The following is a 15,931-nucleotide window of genomic DNA, read 5'->3' as shown; positions in this document are numbered from 1 at the left end:
CATAGAAGGAAATAAATGCCTGCAAAATCAGTTAACTGGGCATCAATTTAACATTTTCCACTTCATGATATGTGTCCATGTGGTTGGGCTGCTCATAAAAACCACTTCCTGCTTGTCAAAACTTGTGCTGTATTTAGATTTAAGAATCACAATGGACCTAGCATATCTACTTTCATTTCTGCCTGCTCTGTTTGTTGGTGACTTCCAGCATAAAACAGACCCCACTTTCTACCATCTGCTGTCTGTTTAGGATTGACATCAAGTTCAGCTCCTCTCTGATGCCCACTTGTTTCCCAGTTTAGAACTCATCCATCTTGCAGCTCTGCCTCTTCCCCACTATGCCAGCCCTTGGGCCACACATAGGAAGCAGGACCTGCAGGCTTGCTTGAATATTCATGTGACCAAGTAAGCCAGGAAGACATTTGCCTATGGAATGATCACTACTATTGCTTAATTACAAGTCAGTTAGCAAAAACTGAAGTGTAGATTCAAAGTTTTGTGTTGATAATTTTGGATAAGCCAACCATTGCATTTTATTTCGCAGCTTGCTCACCATTGTTATTAAATAGAAACTTCCAAGATTCACAAAAAAAGATAATATCAGTAATAAGTTCCAGGTCAATATTGGCTGCATAGTTCAAATTTGATATTTCAATCGTTCATTCAGCAGGATGTTAGCACTTATACTGTAAGATGAGTGCTGTCTCCAGCATATGTAACATGGTAATCAAGGAAAGCTACCATAGAGTTTTACAGTCTAGGAAACAGATTGACTTTAAACAAACAGTCAGACTTTCTTGTTAAAAATAAAATTAGAGGAGTTCTGATGCCGAACTAACTTCAATGTAATGTCAAACTATATTATTTGTATTAGAATAATTATATTATTTTTGCTTTAGAAAATTACTGGTATAGAAGATCAGAATTTATCTACGCTAAGTTTATATCCATACCTATGTAACTCATATGCATGCAAGACTATGTATCTGTCTATCTACCTACCTCCTATCTATTTTCTATTTTGTACTGGACCCAATAGTTGATTTGTACATAAATCTAAATTCCTTTTTCTGGTTCTGTAGCTTATATGGAGCAATTACATAGAAACATAAAATGAATATATAGGGGTTAAAAATCAGCTATCATTTTTTGTTGTTTGGCTCTAAAATGTGCATGTCTGTGGCATTTTTGATTTTCATGAGTCAACCACCAGACTATTCTTTGTACAGAAAGATAACTTAAGGGCTGGGGCTAGGGCTCAGCGGTAGAGCACTCGCCTCACATGTTGGAGACACTGGGTTCGATCCTCAGCACAACATAAAAATAACTAAGTGAAATAAAGGTATTGTGTCCAACTACAACTAAATAATAAATTTTTTTTAAAGAGAGTGTGAGAGACAGAGAGAGAGAGACAGAGAGAGAGAGAGAGAGAGAGAGAGAGAGAGAAGGAGTGAGAGATAATTTTTTGATATTTATTTATTTTTTTTAGTTTTCGGCGGGCACAACATCTTTGTTTGTATGTGGTGCTGAGGATCGAACCCGGGCCGCACGCATGCCAGGCGAGCGCACTACAGCTTGAGCCACATCCCCAGCCCCATAAATATTTTTTTTTTAAAAAGAAAACTTAATACGGGTTAGGTTTTAATCAATTAGTATTTGGAGAAGTATCACCATTAAATCTCTTCTTATATAAAAATAGCTGAATGCTTGTATGGGTAAAAATATTTTTAGTTTGAAAGTTAACAATTTTTATTTTGTTGCAATTGATCATATCTCTAGAAATGGTTTAATATTTCCATAATTATTTTAAAACTTAAATTTTAAACTTAAGTTTTAAAATAATTATGGAAATATTAAACCATTTCTAGAGATGTAAGTTTGGTAAATCAAATGAATTCTCTCAATACCTAATTTTCTAGGAAAAATATGTATTGCATGTTAAATTTTTGCTCTGTGATGTTAACAACTGAGATTAAGAATTTAAGTCAAGAAAGTCACTAGCAAAAGTATTTTCATGCCAGCATTCTTCCATACAGAGCAAATTAATTTGTTGTATTTTCAACTTAGACTAGGAATGCCTATATTGACAAAGGGCAAAATTAATGCACACTTAGTTTATTCTAAAGTTGTGAGCAAGGAATCCCCATTAAATGTAGCCATTAATCAGCAAAATGACATCTGGGTCACAGTGGCATCTATCCTTGCAATATAAAAATCTGTAAGCTATGTATGCAGGTGTGTTCAGACTCACATATATACATAACAGCAGGATAGTCTTCATGCCATTACAGGCCTAAGTTTAGTATAGATAAATGATACTTGAAGTTTTGTTCTCTGTGATATAAATTTAGCAATAAGTGTAGTCATTTGGCTGCTGCTAGCAGTTTAGAATATAGAAGTATAATGAGAAGAGTCTTAATTCACATTACTTACGTTATAAAAAAAGCTTATTGTCACTTTATATCATACATGTAAGCATTAGTCTGTGATAAATATTGAAAATTAAATCCTAACTTTGGGGATTTAAATGTCTTTTGTTAAATATATAAAATGACCTCAGTAATTATTTAAAATAGGTTTTCCTAAGTGTGATAAAAATACCAAAGCCTAAATTTGTTCTCCCAAAACTGACTGTATGCTATACATACACCTTCTACTAAGACTACATGTCTGGAAGTATTGGCTAAAATCTTGCTGTGATGAAAGAAAAGAGATTCATAGGAATTAATTTGCCAATTAAAACGTAGGAATGTTTTTCAAAAAAAATTGTTTATTTCTAATTATTTCAGAAATTAATCTATAATTGTCTTTCACAGTGAAGCTTTAAAAATTTTACATTTCTACAAAGTATTTTAGTTGATATTATCCATAAGGTGTCAATTTGAAAACTAGAGGAAAGTTTTTAATATTTGCTCTTTTGAGGGAAAATACTGATAAATAATCATGACTCGTCTCATATTAGCAGGAAATTTAGCTATTTGAAAAATGATTCAAAGAGAGAAGGCTACTTTTAAGTAGAAATAGGTGATGAATAATGATGGTGGAATATGATGATCATTACTATCCAAAGTACAGGTATGAAGACACAAATTGGTGTGAGTATACTATGTATACAACCAAAGATATGAAAAATTGTGCTCTATATATGTAATAAGAATTGTAATACATTCTGCTGTCATATATAAATACAAAATAATAGTAAAATTTTTAAAAAAGAAATAGTTGATGAAAATCTGTGTACATTAAGTACAGACTGAATCTATCAACATATTTTACTTAACTTTTTGATAGGGACAACATGCATTGTTTAAGGGTCCCCAAAGTGAGGGTTTCATTCTTAGACATAACTTAGCTAGGGCTAAATCATTGTATTACTCAAGCAAATAATTTTCCATGTTAATGATGTGTAATCATTCAATATTTCTCTTTAAATGTGTCGAAAGCAGTTTGGTAAATCAAATGAATTCTCTCAATACCTAATTTTCTAGGAAAAAATATGTATTGCATGTTAAATTTTTGCTCTGTGATGTTAACAACTGAGGTTAAGAATTTAAGTCAAGAAAGTCACTAGCAAAAGTATTTTCATGCCAGCATTCTTCCATACTGAGCAAATTAATTTGTTGTATTTCCAACTTAGTTGTAACAGTAGTGATGTAATGTGCCATTCATTTGGATTTTTCTAACTATTTTAAATGCAAATTTTAAACATTGGTTGAGTTTTCAAGTAGCCACTATTTGACATAATGGTTGGAGTTTGGCTTGTTTTTATTTAATATGGACCATACAATGATTTTTTTATTTTATCTTTTGTACATGTGAATCTTAAAAATTTGAAATATAAGATACTTAACATATTAGATCAATAGACTGTAAAAAAAGCCGGGGTGGGGGGGAATGCAGATGTTACTAATTGTATAATTAGTGACTGCTTTTCAAAAAGAAGATTTATGTTAGTTACTGCTATAAGGCTCTGCATGATAGGGTCCCTGTTTCTTTGCATGATAGTGTCTTTCCTCTCTGACCTCATCTTCCAACTCTTTCATCACTCATTCTGTTCCTGCCTTACTGTCTGTACTATTTTCCTACAGATATGGAAAAGGTGTTTTTGCCCCAGGTCCTTTGCATTTGCTAGCTTTCCTACTTTCAAGGATAGTCAGTGTCATTGACAGTTTTTGAATTTCTGCTCAAATGCCAGCTTTATAGTTATAAAATTACAGTTCCTCTTGGGTGGATTCCCACTAGACAGTTATGTATACTGATACTCTGTTACCATTTCTCTGATTCAGACTCAGTTTTGATTTTGGTGTGGCTTATTCATAAGTTTTGGTGTATACTTCACAATGCATTACATAAATTATTTCACTATTAATGATGCCACTGTAGATCAGACAAGGCAAATGATAAAAGGCTGATCCATCATATTGATTTCTACATATTTTTGACATCACCTCATTATTCTTTGGTATTTTTTTTAAATTTAGGTATAGTATACCCTAGATTTATCTTTTACATTTTCTTCTTCAAAACTGGAATCAATCATTCAAATCCAAGGATCCCAAAATACCATTAATATGAGTATATATTATATATACTAATTATAATTAGTATATATTTGGAGAATACATTGTGGATTCTAGAGGTACTAATTGTTACTGGGTTGTCATTTCTCTTAAGCTTTTTCATTAGACAGAGCTAGGAAATACAGGTTTGGAAAAACAATAACATTTATGATATATTTTCAATTCCAGTTTAAGTTAAAAGATTTTGCTGAATATCTTTGAATTTATGTTTGTATCTCTTTTATTTATCATGAAAAATTTGTATCTTGATATTAATTCCCTATCTTATTTTATATATAGCTTTAAATTAATAATAAATTATTAGTAAAATTAGACTGATAAATGAAATGACATTACTGCTATATTTATCTTTGGATTTTATTTTTTTTTAATTCTAGATATACAAAATACTATGTTAAATCACTTGAAATGTTCATTTTAAGTTTTTTTTTTTTAATCCAATTTAGTTGTTTGTTTCCAGTTTCTAAATCTACTGGAATTGATTTATATTTTCCAAATTCATTCTTCTTTCTTTTCTGTGCTCTAAAGTACAATATTTTTTGTTATCCATTCTGTTGCCTGTATTATCCTTTAAACTGTATTTCTATGCTGCTTTTTAGTGGTGTCTCTAGAGGTGACAATATGTTTTAACTTTTCACAATGTACTATCAAATAATATTATAGTAGTTCAAGAACAACTATGGTATAATTTCCATTTTTCCTCTTCCTGCTTTATGCTCTTGACATATATTTTTACTTCTACATGTTCTACACATTTTGAATTAAGTAATTTTTTGTTTTAAATTATGGTACAATAAAGGCAATTTTATTTCTTTTATATATTTATATGTAATGTTTATTAGTCACATGTTTACTGTCCTGTTTTAATTAATTTCCACAATCTGGGTTTCCAATTTGTGGCTTTTTCTTCAGTCTCAATAACTTTTAGCACAAGTTGTTGTTAAATTCTTATTGAAAATCAATTATCTCAGCTTTTCTTTGCCTGAAAATGTCTGCATTTTGTCTCCATGTTTTTAAGATTTTTTTTTTTTAATTTGTAAATTTTAGTTATTTTTTTTTCATTGAGCATTTTAGAAAGTTCCATTGTCTGGTTTCTCCATTGTTTCTGATAAAAAGTCAGCTGTTATCTTATTGCTGTTCCTCTGTATTTTGGCGACTGTGGGGAAAAGGAACCAGAAGAGATGCATGGTTTTATGATATCTTCTGGTTTCCAAAAGTTTTATTATCTATTTCCTCATTTTCTATGTATTTATCCTGCTTGTGGTTCAGCAAGATTCTTTGATCTGTAAATTTATGTCTTCCAGCTATTCTAGTAAGTTCATAACCATCATTTTCAACAATTTATTCTTTCCTTTACTTTCCATATGAAACACTGATTATTCACATGGCAGGCTATTAGATATTGTCCCACAAGTCACAGGATTTTTTTAATTTTTATTTTTCAATTTGAAAAATTTCTGAATCTGCAAGTTCAGTAAATCTTTATTCTACTCTACCTACTTTATACCCAATGCATCCAATATTACATTTTTCATTCTTAGTATTTCCTTTTTCATTCTTACTTAGTTTCTTATTTGGTTTCTATAGTCTCACTGAAATTTCCAATATCTTTATGCATTTTACTCCTCTTTCTAACAAGATTTTTAAATAGTTTTAACATAGTTATTTTAAAGTCTTTGTCTATTAACTACAAAAACTAGGCTATCTTTATTCAATGTTCTTTCTGTTGATCATGATAGATATTTTCTTACTTCTTTGTGTGTGCCTTAATTTATGATTTTAGGTTGGACATTGTGAATTTAAAACTAAAATGGAGAAACTAACCTATATAATATTTACCTCCAGAAAAGCATATTCCACTTTCTTTGTCATGTTGATAATCTAAAGTTGAACTGGATCTGTGTCTTGTTGTAGTCTTACTTTTAATTAATTACTGGCTTCAATAATTTTGAGGGCAGGATCAAAAATTTTTGTTAGCAAACCCTTTTCTCTCCTTTCTTTTCAACTCATTTGTGAGATTTTTTTTCATTTCTGCTTCATTTCTCTTTGTTCTATAACTACCACAATTTCCTCACCCCAACAAATAACTTTCAATAACTTGGAGATCTTGTTTCCATATTGATCCCCTGCACACAACAGACTGGCCAATGCCTTGCACTCTGAGAAGACCCTATGAGCTGCAGAGGGATCCTTCTCAGTTCTTTTGCTACTTGTGGCAGGACTTGGATCTCACAGGATTGTTTTTCTCATTCCTATTGCTATGTCCAAAACTTTCAGTGGTCTGCTTCTTTTCTCTTTAGGAAGATCCTCATCTGCTCTGGAGAAGGAAACAGTTTTCTCTCCTCTGGGCTCATAATTATGTGGAATTATATCTCAACTTCTAGCTTTCAACTGAGTACTTCTTTTCTCTCAAGAAAAGCCTCACACCATGGTGGGATCTCTCTCATCACCTTTTCTGCTAAATCCTGCTTTTGGTAGGCTTCTACCTTATTCTAAGTGAACAGTTGTAGGCATTTATTTTAATTAGGTAACTTTCCCCCCAAAGCAAAATATTTACATATTTGCATTTGGTAGCATATGACAAAACATACTGAAGTTATCTCACTTATATCCTTATTTGTTCCACTTTGTGCCATCTTTTTCCATTTTTGCCAACCAGTTTTGTTTTCAAGGCAATTATTACATTTTTCTTTTCTTTTTAATATAAGCAATATTGGGCTGGGGATGTCGCTCAGTGGTAGAGTGCTTGTCTAGCATGCATGAGGCTCTTGTGTTTGATCTCTAGTAACACACACACACACACAAGTTAAAATTAAATATATACATAAAATGTTGCATATACATAATTGATATTACACCAGTATATATTTTCTAATGTAAAAGATAGTATAATGTGTATACTATGTGCACCTTGATAAATTAAATGATTCCTCTAGGAAATTGACCATCCTTTTATAAAGGTATATAGAGATCTTCCACATTCTTTCCAATAGCCTCATGTTAGTTATAGTATTCCTTTATCTACCTGGATCTTAATTCATTCATTTTGTCCCTTACTGATGAACATTTGTGTTGCTTCTAAACTTGTTAATACTAGTAATGCTACAGTGTGTATAAATTATTTTGCTTTTTCTGTTGCTTTGAAATTGTATTTCTAAGTAATTTTTTGACTCCTGTTTTAAGACTTAGGAGATATTTGCATCCTAATTAGATTGGAAGGAAGTAAATCATTCCTATACTCCCTAGGATTTGTTTAATGAAAAAAATGTGAAGTAGCCAATATGAATTATTTTGATTATATCTCATATATCTAAATCTCATCTATCCTTTGGTCATCAACTCTTTAGTCTGACTTAAGATGAAGCTCAAAAGAATGTTTTGCCAACAATGATTTCCAGAGAAATGTCAAAATTACATCTTTATCTGCATCTAGAAATATCTAGACACCTTTCCTGTAGTTAATAACTTAGAAGGATTAATTTCAAGTATCATTATGAGTTATGGCTTAAGTGTTTTGTTCATTACCAACTATATGCTTAAATTTCAATAAATACTGAAGTCATAGATATTTGCAAAATTAATATTAACAATATGTGTAGAGTCACTAAAAGTTTGCAGGTGCCATGAAACAATGAAGAGATAATAAATAGATAGATAAATATTTTAGGAAAACTCAGCAGTTCCCTTTATGAAATTTGCTAAATATCCCGCAGGTGCATGATCTGTTCTGTGACATGGGACACTTACAGGTTGAGCTTCCATTGGAAATGATTTATGAATTTCTATTTCAGCTCAAAATCTTGTCAGTTGACTTACAGCAAAGACTATCACAGACTCTATAAATAAAAAGGAAGAGAAGGGATAGTATGTGTCTTCTTGTAAGTTTTGCACATATGTTGCTTCAGCAATCTCCACTCAAAAAGCCTCTTGTGTTCTCAAGCGTCTCTTTAAAAAAATTGTTTGTTGTAGATGGTCACAATACCTTCATTTTGTTTATTTTTATGTGGTGCTGAGGATCAAACCCAGTTCCTCACACGTGTGAGGCAAGTGTTCTACCACTGAGCGACAACCCCTATCCCTCAAGTGTGTCTTTATAATAATGATTTCCAGGACCTTTGTGGCTAGGTCTATATGTATCATTGCTTTTGTGTACAATTTAAAATTTGAAACACTGTTTACTGTTGTACAGAACATGAAGGTTTAGTAACCTCCTCTTAGAAGTAGAGATACAAATAAATCAGCTCTCTGTGTTTGAAAAGTCTAAACTAAAGTGCAGTTGTTTGCTTCAGCTTGTCAATGGATATTTATGATGTGAGCATAATCCTATAACGGTTATAGCAGTGAAATACATCCTGTGCAGATAGCTAGTAAAGGAGCTCACAGGCATTAATTCCAGTGGAATTTTAATGCTCCAGAGATGGGAAACATGGCACTTTCTCTGGTTAGTGCTGTTCTTACTGACCACAGTAAAAATGAGGGAATAAAATCAGTTTTAAATACTGTAGCATAGTCGGGTCTGTATACTTAACCAACAGCAAACACCAGTTTCTACTGTTGTCTTGTTTTAATCTCTTGGTTTAGTTAACTGCAGAGTAAAAATGTATAACTAGTAAGATATTAGTTATTGCTTGAAAAATCACTTAAATGAAGTAAAAGCTGACAGATTCTGATTCTGAGTTTCACCTTGTTATGATCAGTATTTTATTTGTGATCCATGCCTGGTACATTCTGTCCCTTCTCATAAGGAGGGAAAGTTTGTAATAGAGTAAGACTTCCACACATACCTCTGCTCTACGAGATGAATTATGAATGTAAATACATTTCCAGTTTGTAAAGAATCACTTTGTGCTTACTTTTTCCTAGAATGCAAACAAAATGAAGCTAAGTTTTATGTATTTAGACTCTCAGAATTTATGCTTTAGAAGAACTTTGGGGATTACATGAAGAATAGTATAGTTTCAACATTGACATTTTTAAACATTAAGTTTGTATTATTTGTGTAAGCTTAATTCAGATTAAGTTCAAACAAATCATGAATTACTGTTTGACATCTACAGAGTATCTCTTTATGTCCTACCAGAATGAGAAAAGGTTATGTAGAAAAGAAATCAATAGGGTCTTTTATTATTATTTTTTAAAATAAGGCAGAAGTTGAGGCAATATTTTTGTTAGAGGTTTTTGATGTTAAGATGATTTTGCATAGTTTTTGTGGCTGGGAAAGTTGAGAATTAAGTAAGAAATTTATATTAGTTTATATTTACCTATAACAAGGCTACTTCTAAAAAAACTATTGAGAGGAAAAAATATAACAAAACCTTATAAGAATAAAAATAGTAATAATCATGAGCTAAAGTCAAGGGATAGCCATACCAGAAAATATCCTATAAGGATAGCAAGTAATATTAAAACATGCTATAAAGATGATCTTCTGAAAGCCAAAGCCAAGACAAAAAGATTGTGCTATATATTTGCCTTTATATAGCACAAATATAAGGGAAGCTCTTCAATTTTTTATATAATAAAAAGGAAGCATATGAGCTCACTAGTATTGATGATGTAGAGAGAAGTAATTCTAAAATTATCATTAATAAGTCGCTGAAGTATGAATATCTGTGCCATTAATTGAATGGAGAAATATATGCCCTAGATATTAGCTATTTAGTTAGAAAGTTTGATGTGGTATGAAAATTGAAGAGCTTCCCTTATATCCGTATTTAAATGTAATGAACTCCAGTATACACAAGGCTTACCTGTCCTTACATATATATACACAAACATGTTTTTAAAAATCAGGCAATGGTGATCTTGCCAGATGGTTGAACAGCCATTTCATGGAAGCTCCTAAAATTTTGTACCACAAAAATAAAAATGCTGGTTGCATATTACAGAATTTTTAATGCCAAGTATAGATTATATATTTATATAAAATGCTGTGTGGGTTATATTTTTTAGTAAATCTGCTGTGCACTCTTGAGTCGAACTTTACTGAGATGGGTCAACCAGGACATGAACTGTTAAGTACAACCCAGAGACAGATAAACGGATCCACCCCTGGGACACTGAGTGCTGAAAAGCTTTGATGCCATTAGCAGTTGGTGACAATCCTAAGAGTAGTCAATAGGTCTTGGGCTGACTTTTGAAAAAACATAAATGTTTGGAAAGGAATTCATTTTTGTTCATTGAATTTATTCTTTGAAAACTTATGATTTTCTTTAAATTCACAACTATGTGAATTTATAGAAAATATATAAAGTAGAGAGTAAGAATCCTGTAGTCCCACTAACCACAGCATGCTGTGTGTTGTCTGTTGTCTTCTACTTTTTAAATGTATATTGAATAACTATAATCATGTACATATGCAATTTGACATTTTTCTTTTCATTTACCATTTTCCTACATCTTTACAAAGTTTTCTACTTTAATGGCTGCAAAACATTGAGTCAGATAGATGACTCATAATTTATTCATTGAATTGTCGGGAAGAAAGAAATACAAATTGGCAGAATATATTTTTCACTTTTATAAAAATCCCAGGGAGGATTTTTTAAATCTTGTCTAGCCATTTTATTGGGAAAAGTTCCCAAAATGATTACTGAGTAATTATTGAGTCAAATAATGTAAGATTTTTAAGGCCACTTTTACATACTTTGTTCACCCTATAATTTTTGCCAATTTGTGCTTCCACTAGCAAGGCACGAAGCTTCTTTTCTAACTAGGTAATGTGCTTTAAAAGGGAGGCAGTTTTATTCTTTTTAAGCCATACTTTTTATTAGACAAATAAAACAGTGCCATAGCAAGATCATAATACAATGTAAATTATTAATATGTAAATGCTTTTTTTATATGCTATCAAACATTTAAGTTGGTAAACTTTCCTATAATAATCTTTATTAGTATTAATTTGCCTAATTTATTTTTAATATATTGAGAAAGATAAACAGCTTAATCAGTTAATATCTGAATTATCATAATTTCTGAACTAATGCACTTTAAATGCACTTGGTTATAACCTAAACATGTAGTAAAATTCTATTTGTTGTGCCTACCTTTAATTTCTTTAAATATTTAAAAAATATTATAATAATTATATTATGCAATTTAACAATGATTTCATTGTTTCTAGGAGTGCTACATTCCTGAAGCAAAAGAATGGAATATATTTATAGTTCATTTTAAACTAGCAAAGTCTTAAGACATTAATTTAATTCAATTTTATATTGACAAAATGTTGTTCTAAGTTTATGAATTAATGACTTATAAGTCATGATGCCAGATTCAGAGGGCCTAATTGAATAAACAGTAGGGGTGCTGCTTAATGTATCACAATGTATTTGGATTTTACTCATAATTTAGATGCACGATTTTAAGGTAACAATATTATTTAGAAAATATACTGTATTCAAAATAAAAAGAGAAAATTGAATTGATATTATTTTTCATATTAATAATGTAAAGAATTATAGTTGTGGCTTATAATATGTTACATGTTATATTATTCCCTGAACCCTAAGCCACCTAAATTCAGAGACAGTAAGGGGAAAGTAAGTAATAAAATTGGCAATTATGGTAATAATGTTGCCTCCAAAGTTATTTAGAGACAGATAATTTCATGGCTGCTTGCCTTTTAGCAAAAGCTAATAGAAATTCCTAACTCCATTTTTCCTTTATGCTTTTCTGTTTCTCCATAAGTTTCTGAAATTTCAAAATTTATGGAGCAGTCATGTTTGAAAGCAAAATGGACAAAAACCACACTTTTACATTTCAAGCTTTCTTCTTCAACAGTAGTTTTTTGTTCTTTTTGAATTTTGCCATGCTATGGATACTTAAAACAAACTTACATTTAGAGGGGAAGAACTAGAAGCTCTAAAATCTGAAATGGTTTGTGAACAGATGTTATAAGAAATAGAAAACTCTCAACAGGTTGATAATCCTGGTCCTAAACTGGAAAATGTTGTGTGGGCTTTTAGCCATTTTGAGGAACCAGAACATGGTTCATGGAATGCCGTGGATCAGCAATGTCATACTAAAAGAGAGCAAAGGAAACAGATCCTTCATCACTGATTTGAAAATTTGTTTTCAAATAATTCTCAGATTCTTTACAATTATGTATGGAACAATATGTCTACACAACCTTCATTGAAAAGTTAAGAAGTTGGACTGGCAAATTCTCTTTTGAATAGTCCAAATAAATAGTTACTATTTGGAAAGAACACATCATGGCAGTGTGCAGCTGTGGTCAACAAAATTTGGTCAACAAAAATGGTCGTGATCAAGAATAAGTCTATTGCAAAGGCTGTCATAAAGTAGAATCACAAAGACAGCATCTCTTCCTATTCTCATGATTCCTTAATCTCTGTCTTTTGTGCTAAAATGTGCTCCTCGTGTATACATTTTAGAAAATCAAGTTACATAAGAAAGCATTTTAATTTTAATTCATTATTAGAAGCATATAGGGTGGCAGCTTTGATATTATGATAGCCATTGTAGTACTTCAGATGTCAGTAACAAAGTTAGAGTTCTGAAATGTTTTTCCATACAAATTTTATCATAGCGTCAGTTAGGTGAAGTTACTGTGGAAAAGATTAATGAACCATCATGCTTTGACCCAAAGAAAAGAATGTATGACTTTGTGTCTCATGTGAACATTGCTGTTTCCTTGGGTAATCATTTGTTTTATTATGGTATGAAAACCTAGGTGTTCTTAAACTTCTTTATAATTGCTTCAATATTTCAATAAGGATTTCTTTTTTTCTTCAGGGCCGGTGCATAAACTTCTCCAGAGTTCCATTTCAGTAAAGGAAAGCAAGAAGACCAAGAAGGTACAAAGATGGCACATTTTCACATCAAACCAGATGAAAAAAGTCAAGTGCATTTCAGAAACTTTTGGAAGAGCAGCTTAATTTCTCTCCGTCAGGAAATGCTTTCTCAGCCTTCTGCTTTTTTTGCACCAAATATTTTCAAACACTCACTTGACTATCTACAAGGGTGGGATTGATATAAAGAAGAATGTTAATCTGCACACTGTGGTTTATAAAAGTAACTTTATTTGAGTGTGTTGAAGAGGCAAAAGCAAAAAACAGCCACAATGTAAAGGTGATATCAAAACAGAACACAAAACCAGTAGCCATGATGGGTCTTTCATGGAGATAGGACCTTTTAACATGCAAATATGGCGCTTGTGTTTTTGTACGACAAAATCTGTAGCTACAGGCAGAGTATGAAATTTCCCACCAGGCTAAGCAAATATTGGAGTCCATTGCCTTATAGCTATGTCAGATCACAAAATCCTTCCAAGTCCCCTATCACAGTATGCCTCACGGGAAGTTTCTGACTAGAAAATCTTGTCATTCTAACACTGAAAAGTGCACACGCATGACAAAAGATAGACAAGATGCCTCAAGGTATTGGTAGCAAGCAAGATTTTGCCCTTTAGTTTTTGAAGACACCTTTCTTTCATTATGCACTTGGGACAAGAAAATTAATAGAGCGTTATTCCACTGGAAGACAGCCTCTCACCAAAGATCTGGAGTGTAGTTTAAAGGCCTCGTGATTGAGACTTTGTCCCTGAGACTGGTAGATTTCCTCCTTTTCCTGTGTTTAGGAGTACTAGTGCATAAAGCATTAATATCTGTAAACATACCTAGGAGTTTGTTTTGCTTTTAATTTAAAGGAAGCAGTAACCACAAAGCTTCTGCTCAGGGTTTTTTCTTCCTTCAAGTCTCCAAGGGCTCTTCAGCGTCACAAGCCAGCAACTCTCTTTGCATGAAAATTTCAAAGTTTAATTAATATAATTAAAGGCAACAGCAAGCAGCAGCCTGTGAAGATTTTGCTCATCTTTTTTATGCCTTTTGACATTGAATGACCTATTACTGTATGCGCATTACTTGGATTTTGAGGAGCACTCTACTTTGGTTATGATTCAGTAGAGGAAAAAGACCTCCTTTCTGCAGTTTATAAATTAAATTTTCAGGAGGATCGCCATCAAAAAACATTGACAATGTATGTATTATAATTTTTTAGAAAAACCACCATCGTGTCACGTCGACGATGCCAGATTATGTTAGCGTGAGCAGAAACACTGTGGGGGAGGAAGAAGGCAGCAGCTGAAGAAAACAGCTCAAATGATCTAGTCACTTTCGATACTGTACTTCAGATGCGAAATGGATATTCGACTCGAAACCTGACAAAGCGCGCCGGCTTTGATGTGAACTGGTATAGACAATGACCAGTGGCCGGGTCAGTGGGATGTCTCTCTGTGAGCACAAAGGCTTATCAAATGACACTAAAAATAAGTTCAACAACCATCACATTGGAAGGGAGAAGGCGAACATTTCATGTTTGGCGGGCATATGAGTGCACAAGATGGAATGAACGATTTGGAGCATCCTGGTATAATTACCCCCATTGTGCTTTTAATGGAAATTTCAGAGGATGGGGAATGATTCTGTTGGTTGGTGTCCAGGTTTTTGGCACAGCTCCAAGAAACCTTATGTACACACACAAATATATGTATATGTACACACACACGCACACACATACATACACCCCACACTTATGTATTCTCTGGCTTGAATCTTTTGCTCAAGTTTATTTATGTCACTGGCTGGCTGGATCCAAAGTCATGTGTCCACATATTCATAAATAAAATTTTTATCTGTGCCTTTGTTATTCTTTTCTTTAAGTCCACATGAAGCTCATGCCTTCTTTGGTTGAATATAAAATTGTTCTAGTTAGTTCCAGGAATGGAATTGTATTCAGTTGTAAAATATCCAGTATGTTTAGAGATGATACTATTGGCAGAATCCATGGGTACCAGTGCAATATGGAAGCCTGACATAGGATTTCCAACCCTTTCTTCATGAGTTCTTGTACACCCTTGTTCTATGTTTGCATCTAAAACAGGACCTATTGCTACTTTCTTAAATACGCCCTTCATTTCTGATCAGTGCTTAGCCATCAATGCTATTTTAAGAGCATCAAGGATACCACAGTAGAAGCTAAGATTATGGGTTTTCTATTAATTATTTTAAACTTTGCTAGTACCATATAACATACTTATATTTTGCTACAGGAGCAATATAAAATAAACCTCTGCCTTTAAGTGGCAAAATAGCTTTCTGGAGATTTGTAATGCAAATAATATGAAGAGTTCCCCATGGAGAGGGAGGGGCATTGGTCTATATGTAGATTGAAGAAAAACATACCATTCATAAAGTTCCAATACAGACTGAATTGCATTGTTCTTAAAAATATGAACCAGATCTGTATTATGCATTTCTCTGATTATTTTAACCAGCAAATGAGAATAATTTGTTTGAAAGAGTAGTTTTTTCACCAAAGAACTCCATCAA

At 32.3% G+C, this 15,931-nt stretch overlaps 1 protein-coding gene across 3 annotated transcripts in view; it reads left to right on the top strand.

Moving 5' to 3' along the window:
* Positions 1 to 15,239, top strand: part of Antxr2 (ANTXR cell adhesion molecule 2) — a 151,455-nt gene extending 136,216 nt beyond the window's left edge. For 2 of the 3 annotated variants that reach the window (XM_071614366.1, XM_034636424.2), the window contains one exon: positions 13,338 to 15,239. In XM_071614366.1, coding sequence (XP_071470467.1) covers positions 13,338 to 13,376 — 39 coding nt within the window. In that variant the 3' untranslated portion in view covers positions 13,377 to 15,239. The remainder of the gene's footprint in view (positions 1 to 13,337) is intronic. The other variant, XM_027939757.3, reaches the window with a different exon arrangement.
* The last annotated feature ends 692 nt before the right edge of the window (positions 15,240 to 15,931 follow it).

This window comes from Marmota flaviventris, chromosome 7 (genome assembly GCF_047511675.1).
Source record: "Marmota flaviventris isolate mMarFla1 chromosome 7, mMarFla1.hap1, whole genome shotgun sequence".
In the NCBI taxonomy this organism is placed as follows: Eukaryota; Metazoa; Chordata; class Mammalia; order Rodentia; family Sciuridae; genus Marmota; species Marmota flaviventris.
Note: the sequence above shows the minus strand (reverse complement) of the source record. Positions and strands in the feature narration are given on the sequence as shown.